Source organism: Anser cygnoides, chromosome 3 (genome assembly GCF_040182565.1).
Source record: "Anser cygnoides isolate HZ-2024a breed goose chromosome 3, Taihu_goose_T2T_genome, whole genome shotgun sequence".
In the NCBI taxonomy this organism is placed as follows: Eukaryota; Metazoa; Chordata; class Aves; order Anseriformes; family Anatidae; genus Anser; species Anser cygnoides.
The window spans coordinates 57,407,807-57,433,572 of record NC_089875.1 but is presented as its reverse complement, the minus strand read 5'-3'; the positions used below and the strand labels follow the sequence as shown (position 1 = coordinate 57,433,572).

The window sequence follows — 25,766 nt, the reverse complement described above, 5'->3', positions numbered from 1 at the left end:
GGGATACAGGGCTGAGGTGCACCCCAGAGACGGGCCTGGAGCAGAGGCTGCAGTGGGGTGACTGGTGCAGCTGGGGCCCATCTGTGTGCTCTTAGGGCCCCAAGACTGTAACTCACAATGGTGTTAGGTGGAAAATTAGGTTGGAAATTAGAAGACATTTCTTCTCAGAAAGAGCAGTCGGGCATTGAAAGGGGGTTGCCCAGAGAAGTGGTGGAGTCACCATCCCTGAGGGTGTTTAAGGAAAGGTTGGACGTGGTGCTTAGGGACATGGTTTAGTGGGTGACAATGGTGGTAGGGGGATGGTTGGACCAGGTGATCTTGGAGGTCTTTTCCAACCTTGATTATTCTTGAAATATAATGTCTAAAATCAGATGTGGTATTCCCTGTGATGCCTTACTGCATGGAGTACAACAGGAACACTGCTTCCCCCATCCTGTGAGCTACACTACCCAGCATGGCACCTCCTTTTTTTTAACAGCAGCTTCATAGGTCAGACCAAAGTAAATCGCATCTGATATGCCCCTCTACACCCTGCTCCATGGCAGGACTACCCAGTCAGCTAGTCCCCACCCTGCCTCATTCACAGGGCTGATTATTCATGCCTCAGCGTAGGCCTTGTGCATGCACCCATTAAGTTATTTTCTGCTTTCTTCAGAGCATTTCTCCACTTCATCTGGGCCATTCTGAACCACAACAGCACTGTGTACACAGCCTCCCAGAAATTCATATCATTGGTAACTTGGGTTATGTGTAAAAATTGCACACACGCAAATCCATAAACTGTAAAAAAGAGTACCCTTTAATTCCATTGTCCAAATTCTGATTAGGGATGTTTAAAAAAAAAAAAAAAAGGGAGAAAGAGAGAGAGAGATTGGCGTGGAACGGTAAGAACACACAGATTCTTTATGTCTTTCCCTGTTTTATTTTTTTTAATTCCAGTTTGTGAACGCACGTGATGACCTCAGCCCTTCCTGTCAAGGTTTGTTTTCAAAACCACGGGGGACCTCTCTCCCACCTCCCCAGCAGCGCCCAGGAGACAACCAGAAAACCAGGGCGGCGCTGCTCGCCTCGGCCCGCCGGGCAGCACCACGGCGGCGCCCCCCGCCACCGCCACTGAGCCGTCGCTACGGGGACGGCGCCATCTTGGGCGCGGCCCGGGAGGCGGGGAGCGGAGCGCGCAGGCGTCTCGGCGGCCGGGCGGCGGCGGCGGGGCGATGGACGACTTCCAGGCGGGGGACGAGGTAACGGCCCCGGGGCGGGCGGGCGGGGGGCTCCGCCATGCCCCTGCCCCGCCCCGGTGTGCGGCCCGAGCAGGGTGCCGGTGGGGAAGGAGGGGTCTGAAGCGCCTGGGCTGCTGCCGAATGCGCCAGGAGAGGTGGCACGGGCTGAGACAAAGCGGGCTCCGTTTCGTGCCGGTGGCCGCCCGGGGGGTGTTGCTCCCGCAGAGGGCCCCTTTTTGTCGCTGCATTGTTCTCCGGCGGTGGCTGCGGTGGGTGATAGCAAAGCAGCCTCGGAGATGGAGGTGTGTCAGGTCAGGCTGTGCTGAATCCTTCACCTGACCGATGGGCCTGGCCTGTGTCGTGCAGGAGCATTAATAAGTGATAATTAACAATTCAAACATCATTCTTATAGCTGTCTTTAGAGACGTCTTCAGGATTACTGAAAAACATCGCTTTGCAGTTCACGTTTGTTGCCTGGGAACACCCTTTTCAAACAAGGTGTTGGAAACGTTGAGTCCGCTTTCCTTGTACTGGAGGGGTGGCTCAGAAATCACAAAGCTTCTGTGTTTTTTCCCTTTACTTTTTAAAGAAAAATATTTTTATTGTCTTATTAAAAGATGGAACAATTGTATTATTTGACAACTTATTTATGACACACAAATCACAATGCTATGTATCAGGACTCAGTGTTCAGTGTCTCACATATTTAAACCCATATATGTTTTCATCCTAAACAAGGGGGAGGTTTTGAGAAGTAACAGAACCCCCTGAACCAAATTCTGAAATTTGTCTATGACTCTCCCTTTCCCACTTTTTTTAATCAAAAAACAGAACTAAATACCTTTGGGAATGCGTTCTGAATTTAATTCAGTTTAGTTTGGTGAATTTCGTTTGTGCTTACCCAGACATTTCTGAGCAAAGTTCTAGACTTTGTGGAGAAAAAACATATACAGTTTGTCATCTGGCCTGGCAGCATGTCTGCCGGCATGTCTGGCATATATGTTCTCAGTTTCTGCTCTGTGGGAAAGAACACCACGATAATTCTAGCTCTTATTTGGATAAATATAGTGGTGCACCTTAACATGTAAGCACCTGTAGAATTAAGTAGTGTGAAAATGAATGTGAGTTATTAAATCAAAGTCAAGAAGCTGAAAATAAAAGCAAGTTTGCCACGCTGTATATGAAAGCTTTTAGAAATGTTGAGGTGTGCTAGCAGGTTAGTGCCTCTGAACAGTTATTAAAAAGGCGTTGCCTGCCCTTCTCCCTTGGCATGTTGCTGCTTTTGTCATGGAGAACACTCAACTGCTTGCATCTTTCTGAAGTCGCACATCTTTGAAGCTGGCTAGACAGTTCACCGTCTGACCAAGGTCTGAGCGGGTTTAGTTGTGGCACCCCTGAACACCCTAATTGTGCTTTTATTCATGATTGCCAGCTAGAGAAGCTGCGAGACCTTCAAGCGAGAACTTGGTCAAAAAAGAGAAGTCAGAAGTGAAAGCCTGGGCACGCATGAGCGCCCAGCGGGACTTTGTGACAGAGCGTCACCATGCCCAGTGTCACTGCTCCCCCGTGCTGTTGTGACCAGGGCAGGAGGCTGGCTGCCTGGTTGTGCTGCTGCCAGCACGCACTCGCCAACACGGGGCATGGTAGCAGCTGAGGGACTAGGACAGAAAGGTATCCTAACCACGCGGAAAAACAGGTAGTAGTTTTAAGGTCAGTAAAATGCTGGGGCCTTCCCTGTCCAACTTCCCTTTTGCTTCATCTCTACTGCCTGGAGCCTGAGAGAATGCTGAAGGTGGTAGGAAATGCAGAAGCTAGATTTCCCCCTTTTCAAGAAGCAATTTTCTTTGTATCCCAGCTGAAATTGTAGTGACAGCTTTTCCTTGAGCTGTGAATTGATGCTTTGTCCACATCAGTGCCCAGAAGATGTGGGTTTCATTTAACTGTGAGCCGTGTCTGTGCACTGAGGTTATCTCTGCAGCCCGTTCAGTGAACCATAGACATTAATGGTTATTGTAAGGTGGGTTTATACGTGTATGGAAGTGCTATATGTATTATTTTAAAATACTCTCCAGTTAAAATTTGAAAACTTTGACTTAGAAGTCCAGCCAATGTTACTTCTTCTGTTACTTTCCATTATTTTGTTAAGAATGTTCACTTGACTGGATTCAGGTAAGTATGGTTAAGTTATGAGCAAAAAAGGAAGAGTAGGCATCATCTGACTTGCAATAAACCTATCAAGCATTAATTAAGCTTGAAGTCTATTTTCCTTACAAAGCTTGAACTGTGTAAATGGAAGAATGCATTCACTGATGATTTACAATTTTGCTTCTTTGTAGACTTCCTTTGTCGTTGATGAAGTCAGTAACATCATTAAAGAGGTAAACTAACATTTTCACTTTGGTGTGAAAGCGTGCTATGTTGTGTGCTGTGTGCTAAAAAGAAGTCAACAAAATCTGGTGACTAGTATGTGGTTAGTTCAAGATAGGTTATTATGGAAGTGTAGGTAATCATTGATTAATTTAACCACTGTGGACGCTTTAAGTGGAAATGATACCTAGCTGTGGTTGTGACATGTATTACAAACCCAAAAGATGATTAAAATAATTTCCTGTGCTCCTCTCTGCAGTGTATGTCTACTCCTAGGCAGCTGTTGTATGCTAAAACCTGTACAGATTGCATGTTACTGAGGCACAAAATCGGTGTTCTGTACGAACTGTCTGCATATGCATGTTACTGTGGTCTTCTGAGATGCTTTTCCTCCAAAATGAGTTATTCGTTTGAAACAACTCTTCTTGTTGCTAAGAAACCTGAATTTCCTGTCTGTAAATTTGCCAGAGAGGTTTGGGTTTTGCATCTAGAGTTCCTCTCGCAGAGCAGACATGCACCTTTTGCGCATTGCAAAACAACTGTTTAGGTCAGACTTCCTGTAAATTGGCTAGGCGTGCTCTAATACCTGTTCCTGTCCCTTCTGAATCTGAAACAACTTTGTGGTTATTTTAAAAATAATTTCTGGAAGAAAAAAATTATCAATGAAAAAATCTGCAAGTTTAATATACTTTTGTGCCTTAAAGGGGAATTCTCATTAGTAAAATGGACTGTTTGGCTAAAGGCTTCTGTTCTGTTAGTAACCAGCAATTACATGGGTCTTTTGTTTTGATTTGGTTTTGTTTTCCAAAAATGACGTTGCTGAAAAATCTGAAGTTCATTTGTAAAGAATATGTGTGGATAGGCCGTTGTTCTGTGCGTTTTTTCAGTCTCTTCAGGACTGTTTAAATGCAAGGGCCTTTTCGTAAGTCTGGCTCCAGGATGTTGGAATAGGAATTAGAAAGGAAAAATCAAGATATAACAGTGAAAAGAGGAAGGAATATATTGTTGTACCTTCTGTGCCTGGCTCAAACTCTGAATTGCAAGTTCTGTAACATTTGAAAACAGTTCCAGCAATCAGTATGCACAGAGTATTTAGGATATTTTCTACGAGTACAGTGTCTCATCCTCAGTGTACCACATTCAGATAGATAAATGGGATCCTCGTAGAGTGACAACAAGGGGGCTTACTTTGTGTGTTTGTCACCATCAGGCCATAGAAAGTGCGATCGGTGGCAATGCCTACCAGCACAGCAAAGTGAACCAGTGGACAACAAGTGTGGTGGAACAAACTCTAAGCCAACTCACAAAGCTGGGGAAACCCTTCAAGTATATTGGTGAGCTCAACTTTGTTTTCTGTTTAAGCGGGTAGAGTAGACTGATAAGAACTTAACAACAACAAAAAAGCTTAGCAAGAACCATGGCTATTAACTACTCATAAGCATGTATGTTTGTGTATGTATGTACTGTGCTAAGCATAAATGTAGCTAAATGGTAATTGATGAAAGCAGTAAACTAATAAAAGCTTCTCTACTGACAAACAGTGACCTGTGTGATTATGCAAAAGAACGGTGCTGGGCTACATACAGCGAGCTCTTGCTTCTGGGACAACTCCAGTGATGGTAAGGAGTGAAACTGTTGGATGCTTCAACTTGCAACGTTAACGCTAGTCCCCTTGAGACTAGGCTGTGTCAGTTTTCTGACTGCTATTGTTCTGGAGGAGTAGCGTACAGTTTGGCATTTTTTCCATGTGGCTGTGATGCTAACTCCTCTAATACATGAAATGCTTAGCTGTTGTGCAAGCTACATTCTTAAGATTCTTAAAGTAAACAAATATGTATACAAGAGCATACATTTTCATATTAATCACTCTTTCTCCCATCTCTGAAACTCTTTTTTTGTCTTTGTAGGAACTTGTACTGTGAGATGGGAGAATAAGACCATGTACTGTATTGTCAGTGCCTTTGGACTTGCAATATAATTGCCTTGGAATCAGTCATCCTTCAACTCTTTTCTACTCCAGCAAGCACTTGATTCCATCTCAGCTCGAACTGTGAATGCACTGAACAACTTCTGGTTTTAATATACTTTTTATGTAACTTTTTTTCAAATGTGAAAACATTCTGTTACATGGTTTATGTTTGTACTTGGTATTCTACCAGTGGCGCCATGCTGTCTTAACACTTCAAGAACTTCTCTTTAAGGTGCTAATTCTGAAATCTGCTGCAGTGTAAACACTTTCTCTAGATTTCTTTTTTAAGACCAATATAAATAAGACACTGACTTTCACACTTTGTACTCTTGGTTAGCATTAAATTATTGAAATTCATAACCGTTGGTGTGACTTGTTTAAACGTAACCCTTCTGGAGTTTTTAAGAGTTCCAATTCCCCTTGGTAAGCTGGCTAGCATGTTTCTCAGGAATAGTAGCAAGCAGCCTTCCACCTTCAAGCCCAGGCAATAAAAAACAAACACTCCCCCCTGCCCCAGTTCTCTGGTGACTCTGTGCTGACACAGCCTCCTAGATTCAATCCTTATATATGTTCAAACTGGGTTACTTGAATAAGAAACTACTCAAAGTAAAAATGTGTTTAAGTGGTAGTCATACACGAGAAGGGAAATAAAACCAAGATACGATATAAAGATATAAAACTTTATTCTGAGTATTTAACAATGCTTATACACATGAAGTCTTCCAAGAAACTCAGTACTCAACTTTTGCTTGAAATACTAGTTTTGCTTCATATTCCATACTAGGATGAAGTTTTCCAACATAATGGACAATTTGCTGTCATTAACACAATTTCTAGACAGAATATTTAACACGTCCCCATGCACACTTTTTCAAAGCAGCATTTAATTTACAGCTTCTCATTAAACAGAGCATTTATCTTACACATTTTATACCATTTTGGTACACAAATATTCCATATTTTATCTTAATTTTACATATTTACAAACCTCTAAAATTTTTACAGTAATGCAATGGTTATTACTGGCACAAGCAAAAACAGTGGGCAAAAACTAGGTGGTTATGGATTCAAGGTTGTGTTTTGGCTCAGAGACAACCGATCAAAACCTTTTCTAGCTGGAAACACCTTTCCATTTTCCCCCCATATTAGTTCGCAGGTCTGGTGGACTAGCTCTTCCTTACTGCATTGAGCCATATGCTTCCTTCCTATTCTTTGCCAGCCCTAGGAATTCCAACTGTATTTTTAAAGTAAACACTACAGAAAACCGTTGCCATTAGCAGGTTCATACTCAATTATAATCAATTTCTTAAAATTCCATCTTGATCACAATGTACATGGAAGTCTTACAGTTATTTAATAGAAAGCATCTCCTGTAGAGCAGTAGCACTATATACTGTAAGGCCTTTTGTACGCTTTTCTCATTTTACAGAGCTCCGGGAGGGCTGGAGATTCTGAATTCCTTTTAACTGTAGCTAAAGGAAAGCCAGATTAGTTTCTTATCCAGATCTCTTCTGTTTTACCCTTAGGTTACAACATATTACTCAGCAGTGAATTTATGCCACCTACTGCGAAGCTGTTGGCAATCCATTCTGTAATATTCCTCAAATACTGTCTCTGCTTTCCAATTGTTTACAGATAAGGGGAGTGAAATCAAAATCTCTTGCTAGCCGAACTACCTGCTTCACTGCTTTTGCTTTTTGACTATGCACTGAATTTGATACGACAGTTCCTCAACCAACCTTACCATTACACTCTAGCACATCTAAAATACAAAACTATTTTGTATGGCAAACATTGCTTAAATATAATCTCTAAAAAAATTAGCAAGGAAGTTATTTTTGGTGAGATACTTATTTGAAGTGCACATTTCCCTATCTCAGCTCTCCTATTTTCATTTTGAATACAGTCATGTAGAAAAGTGAAGGTAGACAAAATGGCAAGTAAAATCGGCTGAAAACAGCTTTGAAAAATCATTATTTCACAGTTAGATTAGAAATGCTTTTAGTTAATGAATTCACAAAGCATGACACTATTTCAGGGTCAACTGTAACAACCAACTCCAGCCGTCATAAGAAGCAGTATACTTTGCACATTTGTCAAATCAAGTATTTTATCAATTCAAAACAGCACAGAAGAGAATTAATATGAGAGAGATTTGAATACGTAGGGATCACGTAAATCTGAATTTTTGAAGACCTAATTCCTGTACTCGCTTCAATGGGAAGTCAAAGGGGCTTGGGATACAGAGTGTCTAGCTGGCTGCAGAGTCTGACTGCAAATTCAAACAACCAGACACACCAAGAAAATCTAGGGAATAATAAAATGAGAACGGTCTCTCCTCTTGTAGGATAAAAGATCATCCCCTATACTTGTTAAAAAAAAAAATCTGAAAATAAATGCTGAAGGTACAGCTTAGTACAGTTCACTGACAAAACCCCCACAAACTTGCATACCTCTGTAATGGTTTTCCTATATATTCTAAACTGATGCCAGGTAATTAAGACATTTACCCCCCCCAACATTTTCTTTGTTTTAGCATTATTGTATAATCGTACTTTGGCTTCTAACAAATACATTATCTCTGTTACAGTAAGTTTTAAATTCCAAATATCCTCAAAGAATTCAGAGGTCTGCATTACACACACATACACAATCTTACCACGCTTGTCTTTAAGAGATCACTGATTTAATCTGAACTATTCTTACGACAGCAAGGATGCAACCATATGAAGCAGTTCCTTTGGTCTTCTGTAAGCAAATTGCTCCCTGTGAGGTCTCTCTTTAATGCTCCTGAACAGCTACAAGGAGGTTATTGCAGCTGCTATGGCCTAAAACCGTTGCACAAAAGCAGAACAAATCTACTCTCCCCCCCCCAATATAATTCAGAAAGTCTAGCAGGCCTTCATTGCACCATTCTGCTTAAACTAGTTCAATCATAAGCATGATTTACTAGTGTAAGCCAGCATCATTTTCTACCTAACATATTAACAGTACTTTTTACTGTCTTCTACAGCAGCAGGGCAAACAGATTCTACAAGAGTAAGTTGAAGTTATGAATCCATTAAAAAAGGAAAAAAAAAAGACTTTCAGACAGGTCAAGTACTTGAGAACATAGAAGTAGTTAGAAACAAATAGCATCCACTTAAATACAGAGCCGAACAGTAGTGTGGGAGGATAAAAACAGCTTTTAAACTGAGAAGCAGCAGCATTGTACTAGGAATAATGAATTCCCATATAATTGTTCCAGCACAGACTGGAATACAGATCATCGTAAAATGTACTCGTAAAAATTTCAAGCAGTAGGGGTGGCAACTGTGGTATGAGAGAGAAGTCTATGCACAGAACATGCTCAGAAGCTGTTACACAAGTTCAATACATGAGCAGCCAAGCAGATAACTGCCTATTAATACAACTTCATGAACAATTCTGATGTAGAAAAAGCCTCTAAAATGAAATGTTTGGAAATATGAAATTGTACTTCTCTATGAAACTCTGTACCATATTCTTGTAAGTGTAACAATCTCCTCCAGCACACAATCACAAAAAGAAAAAAAAGTACTGGCTTTCTTCTGAGATTTGTTGCTGCCCAAATATTTTCATTTGAGAGGGCTGTTTAAAAACAAAACAGAACTAACAAAACAGTTTTGCTGTGGTGATAAAGCATGTTATGAAACATATGTTTTACAAATAATTTTGGACCACAGACTATTTTGGCTCACTAGAACTTGACTACTTGCACGTATCTCACACTTAGATCATACCTAGTAAATCCAGTTAAATCAGTTAAATGAGTTAAAAGAATGGTTTTAAGACTACACCACCTCTTAGAAGGAATGGAAAGCTTGTGTTTTCCTGCATTTCTTAAAAAAAAAAAAAAAAAGGGGTGGGGTGGGGTGGGGGGGAACAGAGAGAAACCTAAAGCACATCATTCCCTGCCTCCAGTTCAACTGACAATGACTAATGTACAAAATTGAAAGGGAAAAGAGGCACTTCATACAGCAGAGGACAATATACAAAGGAGTTAGCAAAATGCAAGAGATTAAAGACATTATGTTCTACATAATCCCAAGGGGGAAAAAAACCACCAAGCAGCAAAGAAGCAATTTTAAAATGAGTATATAATCAATGACACCTCGAAATTGAATTAGACTCAAAGATTTTAGTCCATAGACATCCTGCCATCAGACATTTTATAAGATGTGTAAAAATTTTGGTTTCCTAAGTTTCCAACACAACCTTTTTTCAAGCATTCTTTTTTTTTTTTTTTCAGTTTTAACTTTGTAAACAGAAACAGAAACAAGATGTCCTTCCTGGGATTCCATGTTCAGGTAACAGCAGACTGTAAGAAAGCCAAGGAAGTGGTCCTTCTAGGAAAACTTCATAATTGCTTTAATTCCAGCTGAACAAGTCTTTCTACATCAAAATCAATCAATCACTGTCCGACTCCTCTTTATATTTGGCTCTAATAGCTTGGCCATTCTGAAGTGGCATTTCTTCATAGTCACTCCTGTGAAACAGATTTTTTTTTTTTTTTTTAACTGATCACCATGTTCTGAAGTTTTATTAAGTCTAAACTAACCAGGGAAGTTCTAAAATGCACTGAAGCATCGAATTGTTACTTGAGTAAAAAGCTTGTATTTGTTTTGCTTCCTTGTTGGGTATATGAAAAATATATATGACTTCTCTCCAGAGACTGGTATATAATAAAATTTATCCCAGCAGCTACAAGCCACTACTGACAAGGATTAGAGTGCAGAAGCAGACTGGTACTACCACCATCCAACTAAACAAAGGCAAGCCATCTCAGACAATGCTAGTTACTCTAGCACAAGCTTGTTCAAGTTAGAATCACAGAATGCTTTGGGTTGGAAAGGACCTTAAGGACCACCCAGCTCCAAGCCCCTGCCATGGGCAGGGACACCTCCCACCAGACCAGGTTGCCCAAAGCCCCATCCAGCCTGGCCTGAAACCCTTCCAGGGATGGGGCATCCACTGCTTCTCTGGGCAACCTGTGCCAGTGCCTCACCACACTCTGAGTAATTAATTTCTTCCTTATATCTACTCTAAATGTAGCCTTTTCTCATTTTACTCCTTGTCCTATCGCTACAGTCCCTGACAGAGTCTCTCTCCAGCTTTCTGCAGTATTAAACCATCTTCACTGTTGAGCCACTTCAGTGTCCTTGGTAAAAGGTGAAAACATTAAGGGCAGATAATGAATTTGTTTGGTGTCTAGCAAAGGCAGACATGACCTGGATGGGTTTTTAAGTGATACTATAGTTTTTGTATTACATAAACTCACACATGTCCAGGAAGTTTTCCTAGACTTGGTTATTTTTATTTCAGAGAGTGATGGACAGTTAAGAAGAGCGAGCCTTTATCCTTCTCTGCAGCATTTCTGTATGAGCTGACCCTTTGCTAACTCCACCTGACTCCTGTGATCTTTCCCAACTTGAAAGGGATTCCTTCCCGTTCACATCTCTTGCTGCCTTCACTCTGTGACCTACCAGCATCCTAATACTTACCCGTTTGGATCAGTGCCATGGCAATCCCTTTGAGAAACCAAAGAAAAACCAAAATAACACACATTCTCATTGCATTTCTGTTTCAGGATAAGGCTGTTTCTGTTCTTTAGGCGGCTTACTTTCACTAACAACCTACGAAGCCTTCAATTATTTAACAAATATGGAAAAGAACATTACAAAAATAACACACCAAAAAAATCCTCTCTATAGGTATTCTATAATCTTACCCATAAATCACATCATCATCTGAATCGTTCAGCATAGAAAAAGCAGGATTGTCTTTCAACTGCGATTCTGGAAAATACAAATAAGGGTTAATTTAACGCATTAAATGTAGAAACATGGCTGCACTTCTAACACTGAAGCAACAGACTCAACAGCTTCAAAGGCAGTCATGACTACAATGCAACAAAACTATCACGGAATTCTTTCCTGTAAATTCTTTACCATTCAGCCCACAACATCATGATGTTCTTAAGATTTAAGGAAATGAAATAACTCTCGCTTTGTATTTTTAGATAGGTAATTCTCCATGTTGTATAAGCGGATTTCCTCTGTTGTGCCATTTCATGTCATATTATTTCAACTTGCATATAATTAAGTCATGCTTCATTGTTCTGAGTATTCAAAAGTTCACACTTATTTAAAAATCAGTCTTCATGAACTTGTTATAAAGACAGTAGACCAAAGTTGTAATCCTCTGTATGTAAGTCAATGACTAGCCTTGCGATAGATGAAGGAAAGACTTATTGTGAGATAAAAGGAAGCACATACTTTTCATTATCTATTTATGACAAATCCCTCTGCCCTGTTTCAAGACCACAATTTCTTGTATAATCTGTTCCTCCTTAGCTGCTGTTTGTAATAATACGCAAGTAAAATTCAATCCATCAATTTGTCAAAAACATCTTTTTCCTGGAAGGTTTTTACTTCATAACATCTGTAGGCTAATGCTTCTTGCAACCCTTTATCCTCACCCAACCGTTTGTCTTGTCCTTTTTAACAGAAAAAGAGCATCTTTATGTAACAGTTCGATTCATCTCAACTCTAAAAGTTTAGAGAAAGCACCAGCTCCACAATGCTACTCCTCATCATACTTCCCAATATATTTTAAACACAGTGCTTACTTAAAGCAGAGAATGCACTCTGTATGAATATTTACTTTACAGAATCTTTATCTGTTAGAGAGGAATAATGCTTCATAATCATCATGTGAATCAGATTACATCCTCTACTTAGGGAAGCAAAAAAACAAGAGGGCTGTGCACCCCTCCACAGCATGTTCCTCCTAGTTCTCCCCACATTAGAGATCAGCTTAAGTCCTACTTTTCCATCACCCTGTTTTTCTCATTTCAGTTGAGTTTGTCAGCATATCAATATATTAACTTTATCGTTAGAACAAAGTATGAGTGAAGTATTCTTGCTCCTTAAGGGCTGTCTGCAAGTCAGTTACAAGTTAGAGCATTATATGCAAACATATTGACCATAAACTTCATCAGAGAAGAGCACAAGAATTCAAGGCTAGCTAATTAGTTGTATACATTTTAGTATTCCTTCATATTTCCAAGACTGAATCGCCCAAGAGCAGTGCAGCCTCTGCTTATGTCAACCCAAAGCAAATTGAAACAGTAATGAGGCAAGAAAAATATAAGGGTATCACACGGTATGAACTAACATGCCAGATCTTGTCATTTAAGTTTAACAAACAGTTGCTTACACTCACCATACAGTGCATTCTTTGAGGGGGAATACACGAAGGCTAATGTGTAGAGATAGAAGTTCAGTAAACCATAAAATGATAAGAATTCTGCTGGTAGTAAGTGTCAAGGATTCTGCTCAATATAACTCCATACACATTAACTTTGGAAACAAGATCCAAAACATATGTAAGTCGCTTCAGTGGAAAGGATGTTTATCATACTAAAGTTTGAGAGTATGAATGACTAAACACAACTGCATTTTATTTTAATTTAATGACAACTAGTGTACTCAAGCTATTTCTAGGTATAGCTCTAACTGAAGATAAATCTTTCGTTTTAACCCAAGTAAAATTTGCAGAGGTAAGGCCTACTCTTTAGTGGAATGCATGGTATAATTGAATAGTTCTGCCTTCACTGCTAAAAGAAAGCTGAGTTAAGGGTGTGATTGGGTGTGAGGTTCTGTTTTATTATTATCAACTTGAAAACTGAGTTCTTGTGGGCATATCAGTTGAGAAGGAAGGAGAAGGACTATGTACAGACAGAACTCAAGATGGGTTCTTGCCTTCACTTTGGGAATATAATAGAGGCTTTGCTTACTGATCTCTACTAGCTCCTAACACATATCTAAAGCTTATCAGTAACAGGATCAGTTGCAGTGACATAGACAATTTCAGAAAGTACAATGAACTAGGATCTTATGGTTAGGATCCACAAATGTACTTTGTAATTCTATTGCCAACAGATATCAGAAATAGTCTTTCCGGAGACACTTAAATTCTCTGATATGACCTCTTCCACATGTAGATTGCACCAATACACAAACACATTTTTGGTGACTTCTAAACTGTTAATTTCTCAGGTATTTTGGTATACCCCTTACCAACTGATAAGTTGAATTCAAGCAGAAAATAGTCAATTTTTTCACTATAAATTGTTAAAAATGACTTGAATGCATGCATATATGGGTCTTCATTCCTTTTGAAGAATATCAAACGCAGCTGTGGTTTATTTGGTAGAACCAAATTAGACTGAAACTCAGCTCATAATCTTTACAAATAGCCATTAGAAAATGATGACAAGAAACCTTGATCAACACTGATTGAGTATCAAAAGCCCATGTAGAAGTCAAAGGACTCAGTCCTTAGATACATCATCTTTAAGTACCTTCTAAATAAAACCTGATTAACATTCCTAGTTGAGCAGCATCACAACAAAAGGATATAATTCTGATAATGAGTTGATAGCTCAGCAACAAAGTTGTCCTGTAGAACTTGTGCTCCAAAGCGCAGATAGAGTATAACAATGCTGTGGGAGGAAAAAAAAGTGACAGCATATATACTGTGCCTTTAAACTTCAAAATTGAAATGGTAGCTTGATAGAACAGTATACCACAGAGTCATAGAACAGTTCGGGTTGGATGGGACCTTAAAGATCATGTAGTTCCAATCCCCCTGCCATGGGCAGGGATACTTCCCACTACAACAGGTTGCCCAGGGCCCCATCCAACCTGGCCTTGAACGCTTCCAGGGATAGGGCATCCTCAGCTTCTCTGGACAACCTGTTCCAGTGCCTCATAGCAAAGAATCGCTTCCAAATATCTAATCTAAATCTACCATTTTTTAGTTTAAAACCATTACTTCTTATCCTGTCACTATACTCCCTCACCTTTTTCCTATGAGAAAATTATTTTAAAATGCCAGTCATTTATTGTAAGACATATTTTGCTTTCATATAGAAAAATACACCACGTTTGGTCTATTTTACATCAGATTTCATCAGTAAAGAAAATTAAAGAGTCAAAAGCAATTTGAAAGAACTGCTTGGAGCATGGGAGACAAATACTAACAATAATCTAGGAAACTAATTCTAAACCTCTGCTTTAACTAAGTGAAGCTTACAAAGCTCCAAAAGAGATCAACAGTGCACTGCAGACCACTCAGCAGTACAGGACACATCTCTGCTAAGTGAATCTCTTAAGTCTTGTACTGTATTATGGTGGTAGTAGAAATAACATAAAGCTAGCTTTAAGAGCCTTAAGAAAGGGTTCAAAAATTAAGAAGTGCTAAACATAGCTATCATATCAAAAAGACATTTCTCAGTTTCACTGAAGATTTTTATTATCAAAAAAACATACTTATAACCTTCTTTTCAGGGCTTTGAAAGTTAAGAGTATTGAGAAATGTACTCTGAAATGCCTTACCTAATGACAAGCACTATGAAGGTTAATGCAGTCAAGAACTTTAACCTGAGATCTGAAAAAGATCGAGAAAAGTTATTAGAGAATTTACACCTTTGTGTAGAAGACAACAGCCTGTTTAGTGAAGAACCCCAAAAAATACTTACCAACATAAGGCATGTTACGAAGTTCTGAACATGCCCTCACTATCAGGAACAAAAGGTAAAGAATGTATGTGGTTGCCACCACAAGGAAGAAGATTTTCATTCCCTATAAAAAGATTAGTAGTTTTTATTATTTAACAAGATTTGGCCTATTTCTCCTTTCTTCTTTTATATCTTACAAATAGAAATCATTTTACAAAGCACAACATGGATTGGTGCGTTTATTCAGGGAAAGTATGCTCATGAAAGGATGGCTATATGTGAAGGTAGGTTCTTGAGGAACATAAAGGATGTTTACTAGAAGAGGTCATTTTGTTCACTGAATTCACTGAGAGCTGAATCTCAAGGATTATCTAAAAACGGATTTCCCAAGAATGATACAAGAAACCATGTAAATTTTATCTTCCCCTACAACAAGGAATTCTGAAATTTACTAGGACAGAGGATTTTTGCAAGAGTCAAGATATACAAAACTGACTTAATAAGAGGCTTAAAAAAATTGTCTTTCAGTCCCAACAGTCGTGAGTCTATGACTAAACTTCTAGTGCTGAGTCTCCAGATGCCCAAGGTTATTGCAAGACAATTACTGTTCTCATATGGGATGGAGCTCACTATGGCCTATGCATGATCTGAAGAAAAATGTAGGCAAAGTTAGACTACCTGGCCAGCATGTGATATTTTCTAAATTGCAGTATAGATTTCAATGGAAGAGCAAATCCCTCTTCATTTTGTCTAACTACATTTGACAATTTAAAAGCAAGAAAACATTTTTGACTTACCTGGAAGTTACCTGTGTCAACTCTGTATTGGTATGTAGGATCATGTACTTCATTGACGCTAGAAAAGATTCAAAATGAAAAAAAAAAGGTTGTTACATTCTTACAAAAAACAAGGTAAAAAAAAAAAACACTAACAAAGAAAGCGTTTAAAGTTACTATACAAAGCTTATAACTAAAGATCTTGGCTGTATAAATTGGTGCAATGCCACTGATTCTAATGACAGCTTACATTACATGACATCCTCCTCCTTTCTAAACCTCAATTTGCAAAGAATATGGAGGATTATTTCTTTATTATATTAGGAATAATTTCTTCACAGAGAAGGTGGTAAAAGCACTGGATTGGGCTGCCCAGGTAAGTGGTGGAGTCTCCGCCCCTGGAGATATTTAAGAGATGTGTGGATGTGGCACTTATGAACATAGTTTACTGATGGGACTCAGTAGCTCAGGCTGACGGTTGGACTTGATGATCTTAAGAGTCTTTTCAAAGTAGATGATTTATTTTTCTACCTAATATTTAGAAAATGCATAATCTTGTAAATACCCATAAGCCTTCAGGATTCAGTGTTTCAATGTTACCCTTGGTGATAAGAACCATACCTAAGAAATAACTGCTGTTTAAGCCTTTAATTCATACAAATTCTGCTGACAGAACATTAGTACCAGCATTCCCTGCTTTCATTGTACACAACGCACAATGGCATGGAGAAGGCGTTACATATATATTGAGAAATAAAATAATGGGCAAACACTTGAGAGTAAAATGGTTCCAAAACTAAGAAATTTTTCTGCGTGGGGAATATTGACAACATTTTGTGAGTGAAACTGAGAAAGAGAAGAGAAACACTGAACGTGGCAAAATAAGTCAGTTTTGAGGAGGATCTGGCTATGCTCTGTCAATAGCAATTGTGCAGGTCGAACTGTTAAGAAAGTTTTGTCGAACTGCAGTAGTTAACTGCAGAGAAACTGCTGCTTCAAATACTAAAAGCTAACTGTAAGGGTGTGTTGTAGGGAGCCATAACCTACCGGCAAAGTAGCAATCTCTAGCTTTCGCTGTAATTTTTAAAACTATGTACTTCTAGATTGTCCATGAAGAATTCTGTTTTCAAATCAGTCACATTTTGCAAAATAGAAAATAAGAATTTGAACTCTACTCCTATACCACAAAGTATTAAGAAACAAGTGTCATTAATTATAAACAATCTTCTCATTCCTGAATAATTTCAGTTCATTACTTTTGCGCCAAATTTTAAATTACTTACGTTTGCCATATTCCTAACGTAACAGAGGCAAGCCACAATAGTCCAACAATAAATAATTTGGGCAGATAGAAAGTTAAGCACTTCCTTTCCCCCTGTTAATAAAACAATAGTGTAGTCAAAGTGTGAACTCATATTTGAGATTTGATTCATTCTTGACAGAATAAAATAACCATTTTCTTTGTTTCATTCAAGATTAGAAATAGATTAAGAAATTCATGTTCAGTACTTTTAACCTGCGTGGTTAAGTGCAGAATACAAAAAACTGTATAATTACTTGTGTTAAAGGCAAAATACAGGAGATTTGGGACATCCTATTCATAAGGTCCCACATATTTTACTGATATTGAAACTACCGGAATATGCTCCAGAATTCCTATTTCTCTTATGTAGTATCTTAAAGTCGTTTTTAAAAACAATAACAACAAAACCAACCGCCATCTACAACAGTAACCTTCAAAGAAGAGCAAAGCATAATGGTATAATAATTCCAAAGACTCTCTTGCAATAGTTTAGAGTGGATTGTCCCAACTATCTCATTTAGGTGCAACTGTCTCATGACAATCCATTTCACCTCAAATCATTTTAATTCTGTTTGTCACATTGTACTTTGAAATTAGAATGTCACTTTTTTTCCTTAAAATTGGTTTTACATTTGTCACTTTTTGAGAGAACTGAACAAACAAGTACTGTCTTCTCAGTAAGTAGTAGATACTGTTGCACCCCTACCTGTACTCTTATACCATGGTAGACACAAAGCCAGAACAACAACAATGCGCACAGAAACAGCGACTGGAATAGATCATCAAGCATTCCAGGAAACCAACTGTTCACCAGAAAAGAAAGGGGAAAAAATGGATCTGTAATAAAGTAAGAAAAAAAAGGTGAAACAGAAGTGAAAAAGCACACGCTTTTTATTATTTAAAGTAGAATCCATCTTCAGAGGAAAAAGATTAAAAAAAAAACACAGATTTTACAAATTACACCAGTAAATGAAGTTGAAGTCTGCTGTATCTTAAAGTAATTTGCAAAGGAAATGGTGTCTCCAGCAGCAATAGTCTGTACTGTAAAACTAGTCTAAAATAGTTGCCTACATTTCTAGAATATTTCATGTTTTATAAGACCTTCTGCTAAGCCACTGTTCTTGGGGATAAACTAAAAATTACCACAGAATGACTGAAAGGCAAATATTCTTTGGTACTGATAGAAGTCCTAGAATTTGATGTACAAGACCAAAAGCAACTTCCATTTTTAAATAAAGCGTGCATATCTGAAAAATAAAGAAGTAAGGCTTGTAAGTGCAGTTTCTGTATTTGCCTGATATGTGGAAGGTTCATTATGGTTGCAGCCTTCTCTTCCAATCAGTTTTAAACAAATAGAGTTGACACTCAAAGGAATGAAAATAATGAAATCTACCTATTGATTATGCCCTTAAATTTGATACACTTAAAAAGGGTTGCTTTTTATAAATGAGCTTTCTGAAGCCTTGCAAGTTCAAGGCCAAACAGCCTTGTCTCTCTTTCTTTCATTTATTTATTAAAGAGCTTTTATAAAAATTCCAGGACACAACTACCGTTGTAAAGAAGGAGGAGAGGAAGGAGGATGGACATCCATTTCTGTTCGATACCCCAGTCTCTCATGGAGAATTTTCGTAGAGAATGTGCAAACAGACACTATAAAACAAACAAAACCCCACAATCTTACAAGGAAGGAAAATAGCTTTAATGGTTTTATCACAGTAAAGAGATACTATAGCACATTGCAAACACTATTTCACAAGTTCTGACACTGTTAACAGTAAAAGAAGAGCCACATCTCCTAGCTTCTACTTCTGCATCAATTTTGCTGGCTTAACCCAATGCAAATTACTCTACAGCAAATTGAAAAGGAAACCAGCCACTAAATACTGGTCACACACTATGAACAACTTCCACTTAATTAAACTCACCCATTAAAAAAATTCAGATACTATACTAACATGCACAGTTGCTCAGTGAGTGATATCACATATGTGAATGAAATGCTGTGCAAGTATTAAGTGCTTCAGTACCCTTACTATGAGAATTCTGCATTTTAGTTGTCTATGTTGTTTATTCTCCCCAAAACACTTCTATTCCAGGGGCAAAACTAGGAGAAGACAGATAATCTAAATCGCAGTGTAATTTAGGTTTGTAAGGGACCTCTGCAGGTCTCTGGTCCACCCTCCCACTCAAGGCAGTGACAACTCTGACGTTAGATGAAGGTTTATGGAGTTAAATCGATCTGGCGACTGGTCACGAGTGGTGTTCCCCAGGGGTCGGTGTTGGGGCCATCCTCTTTAATATGTTTATTGATGACTTGGATGAGGGAATTGAGTGCATCCTCAGTAAGTTCACAGATGACACCAAGTTGTGGCGAAGTGTCTATCTGTCGGAGGGTAGGAAGGCCCTGCAGAGAGTCCTGGACAGGATGGGTCGATGGGCACAGGCCAATGGGATGAGGTTCAACATGGCTAAGTGCCAGGTTCTGCACTTTGGCCACAACAACCCCATGCAGCGCTACAGGCTTGGGGCAGAGTGGCTGGAAAGCAGTGCAGAGGAAAAGGATCTGAGGGCGTTGGTCAATGCTTGCCTGAACATGAGCCAGCAGTGTGCCCAGGTGGCCAAGAAGGCCAGCGGCATCCTGGCTTGTATCAGGAATAGTGTAGCCAGCAGGACCAGGGAGGTGATCGTCCCCCTGTACTCAGCTCTGGTGAGGCCGCACCTCGAGTACTGTGTTCAGCTTTGGGCACCTCACTACAAGAAGGACATCGAGGCCCTGGAGCATGTCCAGAGAAGGGCAACGAGGCTGGTGAAGAGCCTGAAACACAAGTCCTGTGAGGAGCGGCTGAGGGAACTGGGGGTGTTTGGTCTGGAGAAGAGGAGGCTCAGGGGAGACCTCATTGCTCTCTACAACTACCTGAAAGGAAGGTGTGGGGAGCTGGGGGTCGGCCTCTTCTCACAGATACCTAGTGACAGGACTAGAGGGAATGGCCTCAAGTTGCGTCAGGGGAGGTTTAGGTTGGAAATAAGGAGACATTTCTTCTCAGAAAGAGTGGTCAGGCACTGGGACGGGTTGCCCAGGGAGGTGGTGAAGTCACCGTCCCTGGGGGTGTTTAAGGAATGGTTGGACGTGGTGCTTAGGGACATGGTTTAGTGGGTGGCATTGGTGGTAGGGGGATGGTTGGACCAGATGATCTAGGAGGTCTTTTCCAATCCTAATGATTCTATGATAAGGTCATATTCAACTGAGTTTTGCCCATTTTCAAAGACAGTGAGCCAACACACACTCTGGACATCCTATTCTAATGCCTGAGCCACCTGCACTGCCAATTTTTTTTTTCTAGCATCTAATCATAATTTCAGTTATTTGAACAAAATTCTGTCTCAAATTTAAAATCAGAGTTTAAAAAAAAAAAAACAAGCTTTCCCCATTTATTCGATTTTCTTCATGCCCCTTCAATGCCACTTATAAAACCATAGAAGCAGCAACTAAGTAAGTATTTTAGAAACATTTTTAACACCCCTTCAGCAGTATCTCAACTATACTGCCTGGGGCTAAGTTACTAAACACAGCACTACAGTGCAGCATTTACCAGCTGCCTACATAATATACTCCAAAATAACTAAAAGAAAATCTTACCGTGACCATAAAAGTAAGAACTACAAAAACAAATCGGAACCAGATTTCTACTTGTGAAAAAGTTGGATTGTAGGTCTTCCACTACAAGAAAACAAAAGAAAAATAGTTTAACATATTAAGAGGATTCACACAACATCAATAATTAACACATTTTGCAGTTACTGAAAAGTCTTTTGTCTTTTCAAAATTTGAAGGTATAACCAAATTCCACCATGTCACTATGGAAAGACAAAGATAAATTCATACCCATTTTCTTCCAAGTTAAAGCTTTCTCTGAATAAGAATGAAAAAAAAAAGGGACTAGCCAATGAAAAGATAACCAACATAACCAAAGCAGCCTAGCATCTTTGCTTCTCTTTTACCCTGCCACTTTGTAACACACTCATTGTGCTGTCATATCTTAATGCACTTCTCAGATCAAAAAGGATGTTCTTTATTGACTTCTGTTTCATATTCAGAGTTTGAACTCCAACAATTGAATAAATCCAGTGTGTTCTTCTTTATTACCAAGGTCAAATGCATAAATTGATTATGAAGATGATGATAAGGTACAGTTGTACTTCCTGTAATGAGTCTGTGTTCTTAAAGCTTACTTAAATCTTCCGTTTCACTGAAAATAGAGTAAGGGAAGATTAAATGAGCCAACCAGAAGTGAAGAACTTTTTCACGGGTTAAACAGCAAAAGGTCCTTTAGTCCTCTAATTATTCTGAGGCAGAGATATTAATTATAACATGTCAGTTTGCATAAGCTCTGTTCTGTTGACAGATTATGTTATACCTGGCATGCTTCTCTTTTGAAACCACTTGTGTAATGCACATGCTCTGCCCATCTGACAAGAAGCTTTACCTTTCAATTGATTTAGTCTGTCAGCCTCTGTTTTGTCTTTTTAAATTGCAAATGCAGAATGAAAATTTGATGTCGAGAATCCTGATATACAAAAGGAAATCAATTATTTCAACTGGGATCAACATAAACCACTGTATTAATGAAATAAATTGATAATTTTTCTTGCTGTGGGAAAGTAGAGTTTTTGAATTAGGTTTTTGGTTTTGTGTGCAAGTCTACATTAAAGGAAACCTGCAAAGCAAGATGATAAACCATACAACTATAATGCCCCAACACTTCATCCTGCTTGAATCTGGAGCAAAGCAAAGAGCTTGTGAGATTGCTTTCAACCCTCGACTTATTTTTAATGATGCACTTTACAAATCGGAGCATTTCAAATATCAATATTCAGGAAGCTCACTTAGTATGTAAAAACACTTTTGCTTTACAGTAGCTTTTGCTTGCCGCCTGCCTACTCTGAGACACACAATGTTATATACAGGTAGAATACAACACAATAACCTGTACAGTAAGTTCAGTTTAGTTTCATTTGTTCCTAATGCAAATGTTTCTAAACTTTTTGGAGTCACTCAACACACACTGATGAGTTTAACTGTTTCACAAGCAACCTTTACCACTATGAACTGAGCTAGATGTTCCACTAGGGATTGCCTGCTTATTTTAACTAAATAAACATTTTTCTCTTCCTCTTAAGCACAGACAAAAAAAACTTCTTCATTTGAGTCTGTTAAATCTTTCTGGCCCTAGAAAAAGTCTGGAAAAATCTTGTTGATTCAGATAAACCTACTGGAAAGACTGAAAAAGATACCGTGCTGTAGAGAGGCAACATCCCCGTAAGGAACTGCAGAAAACTGGAATTTCTAGTCTAGCTTGCCTACTGTTAAATATTTCCCAGGAATTACACTAAAATTATCTGTCCCAGAAAACAGCACTAGAGTTCTGAAAGGAAAATGTTTCTTTATAAAGAAAAATATTGGATTAGAACATTATTAACAGCGAATGATAAAATAGTTCTGAAATTAGTAGTGACAAAAAGCTTCATTACGATGAAATGAGGTAACTTTTTATTACAGTTAAAGCATGCTTCTACACCATCAGTAATTAAAGTAAGAGATCTCTTTTGCTAGTCTAAAACTTTATACTTACTGTGAAAGTAATATTCTTCACGTACGTTAATTTATTTAGATCTTCAAAGCTAACAAATATGTTGTACTGAGTGTAGTTCAGGTAGCCAAGGTGAGCAACAATGATTTCACTGCATTTCTGTGAACACATACAATGAAGAATAATATGTAAAAGCCTTCAATTTGTTCTGCAATATTTACCGGTAGCATAGGCTGGACAATTTGTTTCTGAATAGGCAAACATAAATGATGTTTATAATGTGTCTTACCAAACTTGATCAGTCAAAGTAAGATTTAAACAAGACCCGCAGATAAAAATTCCTCGAAAGATAACAGATATCAGTTTCTTCTTTCTTTGTCAGAAGAAACTGATAAAGTGAGTCAGCAGGATCAAAAGTGGAACTGATAAACAAGCTTTTGACTAAAGCTGGTGAAAGAAACTGCCTGCAGCACCAGGGAGGATTTGAATAACTGTCAGTCAAGGTCTAGGTCACTGAACTGTGAGATGTGGCAATCTTGTACTAACTTATTTATAAAGGTTAGCAGGAAGAAAGAGAAAACCCAAACATACTGCTCTCTTGGCTGCGTGCAACTAAATCCGTGTTCTTTAATTTCTGATGACTTCCGCCTGTGCATACACACACACACTCACATACACACAAATTTGATTTACACTTTACACTTATCACAAAAAAACTTCAGCTCTTCCCTTCCTAAAGGATTCAAATATGGCAAGTTGTTTCCAATGCCTCTAAACTCAAAACTAACAGTTAAAATTACAGTAGAAAATGAAAATCCTCAACATTTCTTCTCAGGTGGAAAGAAAACTGTTTTTTTCCAAAACACAAATGCTAGCTGATTTAAAGCAGTCTCTGTGCTAGGCAGTGGACATGAATTTCTCTCTCCCCTGGAGCCCTATACCCAATCTTCTAATCAAATCTTCCTTTTCACAGTATTGCTAATCTGTTGAAGGGTCCAAGCAGCACACACTGCTTCATTGGCAGAAGAGCTGCACTAACAAGGAAGAGGGGTCTTTTAGAGGTAATAGACACAAACCACAGAAGGAAACAAACAGGGAAAAAAAAAAGATGGATAGACAGATAGATATCTTGCTTAGCATTGCTAGCTAGGTTGCAACTGCAAATGAAACCCTACTCCAGAGTCTTTCCTGAGATGCGCTTAAAGATACCTTCTTCTCATTGACAACATAATGTAGTATGCACACAGATAATTAAAACAAGAAGTACTGCATCAGAATTTTCTTCAAGCAGGCACATACTTGTGCACAGCTGAGTAACCTTGTCCGGTTGTGAACTTGATTATTAACATATGGCGTACTTCCATCCTTCACCACTCCGAGTACTTTCACTGTCATTGTAACATTTCTTTTGAGTGATACTGTAATTAAAAAAAAAAAAAGGTTAAGCTATTGTCACATGCAGAAGTATGAACTCAAAACGAGTTCCAAATAAAATTTAAAATACGTACGATATCCAAAGATTACTTGGTTATACCTTGCAGGAGTAAGGTTCTATTATATTAATTAATAATAACAACAAAATACACCAACCTTTTCATTATGTATTTAGGCAGTAAGTCACAAATGCCCTGTACTGAATCTTAACAAATTAAAGAATTCCTGATTACATTATTGCTCGTGCATTTACAGGGAAGCTTTACTGTGCAATTGATATCATTAAAAACAATAATTATATGTATGTATATATATGTAATCCCCCCCATAATGAAGAAACAGACACACATTCTCTACATACTACTGTTTTCACAGAAATAACAATCAACCTATCCCATAAAACTGTTGCATCCAGTTCTCAAGATTAGTTCAGGCCATGCCTTTACTGAGGACAAGGGGTGAAGGGGAAGAGACTGTGTCAGGAAAAAACCATTAACAGCCATGAAGCAACAGGATCACATATGTGGCAGATGAAATTAAGGAAATTATAGTATACAAAAGTAGGTTGTTATAACAGTTTCTTTAAAACTAGGTAAGATTCTCACCATCATGCTGATCCAATTCAACTACACAGGTCAGCCACAGTTGCTGGTTGTAAGTAGATAATGGTGGTGAACTTAAATTAAAAGGCTTTAGCTGTAAAACAAAACAAAACAACACAACACCATAGGGTTATCACCAGTCATTATTCTGTTACAAGATGCATCTGCACTAATAATGATAGAAGGTATGTTAGTGTCAATATTTTTGGGAATAGATTTAATATATGCTGTGTGGACAGTATGAGAAGCACCCCAAATATAAGTCTTCCAGAGAAGTAGCTAAAGCAGCATATGTATTTTGACCAGCAAAATTAAAAGTAAGGCATGAGTACTTAAAGCACATAAAAGCATCAGCAATAAAAACAGTTGAGATATGAAAGTCAAAAACCTAAGACTTAGCCTGAAAAAAGTATATTTCTAGCACTTTACATCGAGTGAGATTTGTGACACCCCCCCCACCCCCATCTGCTACAAAGTTGAAACGGTTTGAAGCTTAAGTATGAAAAAACAACTATTTTTCCATTAGGTTTTCTAGAATTCCAGTCAAAAGCATGGGAGATATGGTTAACGGATAAAATCTACATGCAGGAAAGCCTTTTTTTATTTGATATAATACATATATTATATATATTATTATTATTTTAAAATCCACCCATAGCACAGTACCAATTCAAACATAGATAGGTGACTTATGGAACAACAAAAAACCCCACAAGTTTACACAACTATACTTGAATTTATTAATTTATTAGTGCCTTTACAAAAAATGAGCTAGAAAGAAATAAAGACAGAGAAACTGAGAATCAGAAAATGAAAGCTTAATATACATGTTTTCAAGAGAATGAATGCAAAGGTTCATCGTAGGAAGCCAGATCGTACTGTCTTGATCACTTGACACTGAACAATTAAAAAAGAAGAAACATTCCTTCCCAGCTGATAGAAAGGGTAAATCAGAGGAGAATT

The 25,766-nt window shown here is 38.5% G+C and overlaps 2 protein-coding genes across 8 annotated transcripts in view; one reads left to right on the top strand and one right to left on the bottom strand.

Annotated features, from left to right (window-relative positions):
* Positions 1 to 939: 939 nt before the first annotated feature.
* Positions 940 to 5,916, top strand: DYNLT1 (dynein light chain Tctex-type 1). 3 transcript variants are annotated; one of them, XM_013194189.3, is made up of 5 exons: positions 940 to 979; positions 3,557 to 3,598; positions 4,798 to 4,921; positions 5,129 to 5,206; positions 5,495 to 5,916. In XM_013194189.3, exons 1-5 carry the CDS (start codon positions 956 to 958, stop codon positions 5,563 to 5,565), a joined length of 339 nt encoding a protein of 112 aa, XP_013049643.1. In that variant the 5' UTR covers positions 940 to 955; the 3' UTR covers positions 5,566 to 5,916. The 3 variants fall into 3 exon arrangements, with proteins under 3 accessions (XP_013049643.1, XP_047936704.1, XP_047936705.1); XM_048080747.2 differs by lacking the exon at positions 940 to 979 and adding an exon at positions 1,093 to 1,241; XM_048080748.2 differs by lacking the exon at positions 940 to 979 and adding an exon at positions 1,498 to 1,522.
* A 306-nt stretch (positions 5,917 to 6,222) lies between these two features.
* The window catches only part of TMEM181 (transmembrane protein 181), a 44,155-nt gene continuing 24,611 nt past the window's right edge, over positions 6,223 to 25,766 (bottom strand). For all 5 annotated transcript variants that reach the window (XM_066993158.1, XM_048080746.2, XM_066993159.1 and 2 more), the window contains exons 4-17: positions 24,807 to 24,897; positions 24,067 to 24,185; positions 22,810 to 22,926; positions 20,817 to 20,897; positions 18,730 to 18,829; positions 17,886 to 18,016; positions 17,160 to 17,251; positions 15,898 to 15,955; positions 15,122 to 15,224; positions 14,979 to 15,030; positions 14,001 to 14,083; positions 12,802 to 12,891; positions 11,306 to 11,372; positions 6,223 to 10,063 (exon numbers count right to left, since the gene is read on the bottom strand). In XM_066993158.1, the coding sequence (XP_066849259.1) occupies positions 9,985 to 10,063; positions 11,306 to 11,372; positions 12,802 to 12,891; positions 14,001 to 14,083; positions 14,979 to 15,030; positions 15,122 to 15,224; positions 15,898 to 15,955; positions 17,160 to 17,251; positions 17,886 to 18,016; positions 18,730 to 18,829; positions 20,817 to 20,897; positions 22,810 to 22,926; positions 24,067 to 24,185; positions 24,807 to 24,897 (1,263 nt within the window). In that variant the 3' untranslated portion in view covers positions 6,223 to 9,984. The remainder of the gene's footprint in view (positions 10,064 to 11,305; positions 11,373 to 12,801; positions 12,892 to 14,000; positions 14,084 to 14,978; positions 15,031 to 15,121; positions 15,225 to 15,897; positions 15,956 to 17,159; positions 17,252 to 17,885; positions 18,017 to 18,729; positions 18,830 to 20,816; positions 20,898 to 22,809; positions 22,927 to 24,066; positions 24,186 to 24,806; positions 24,898 to 25,766) is intronic.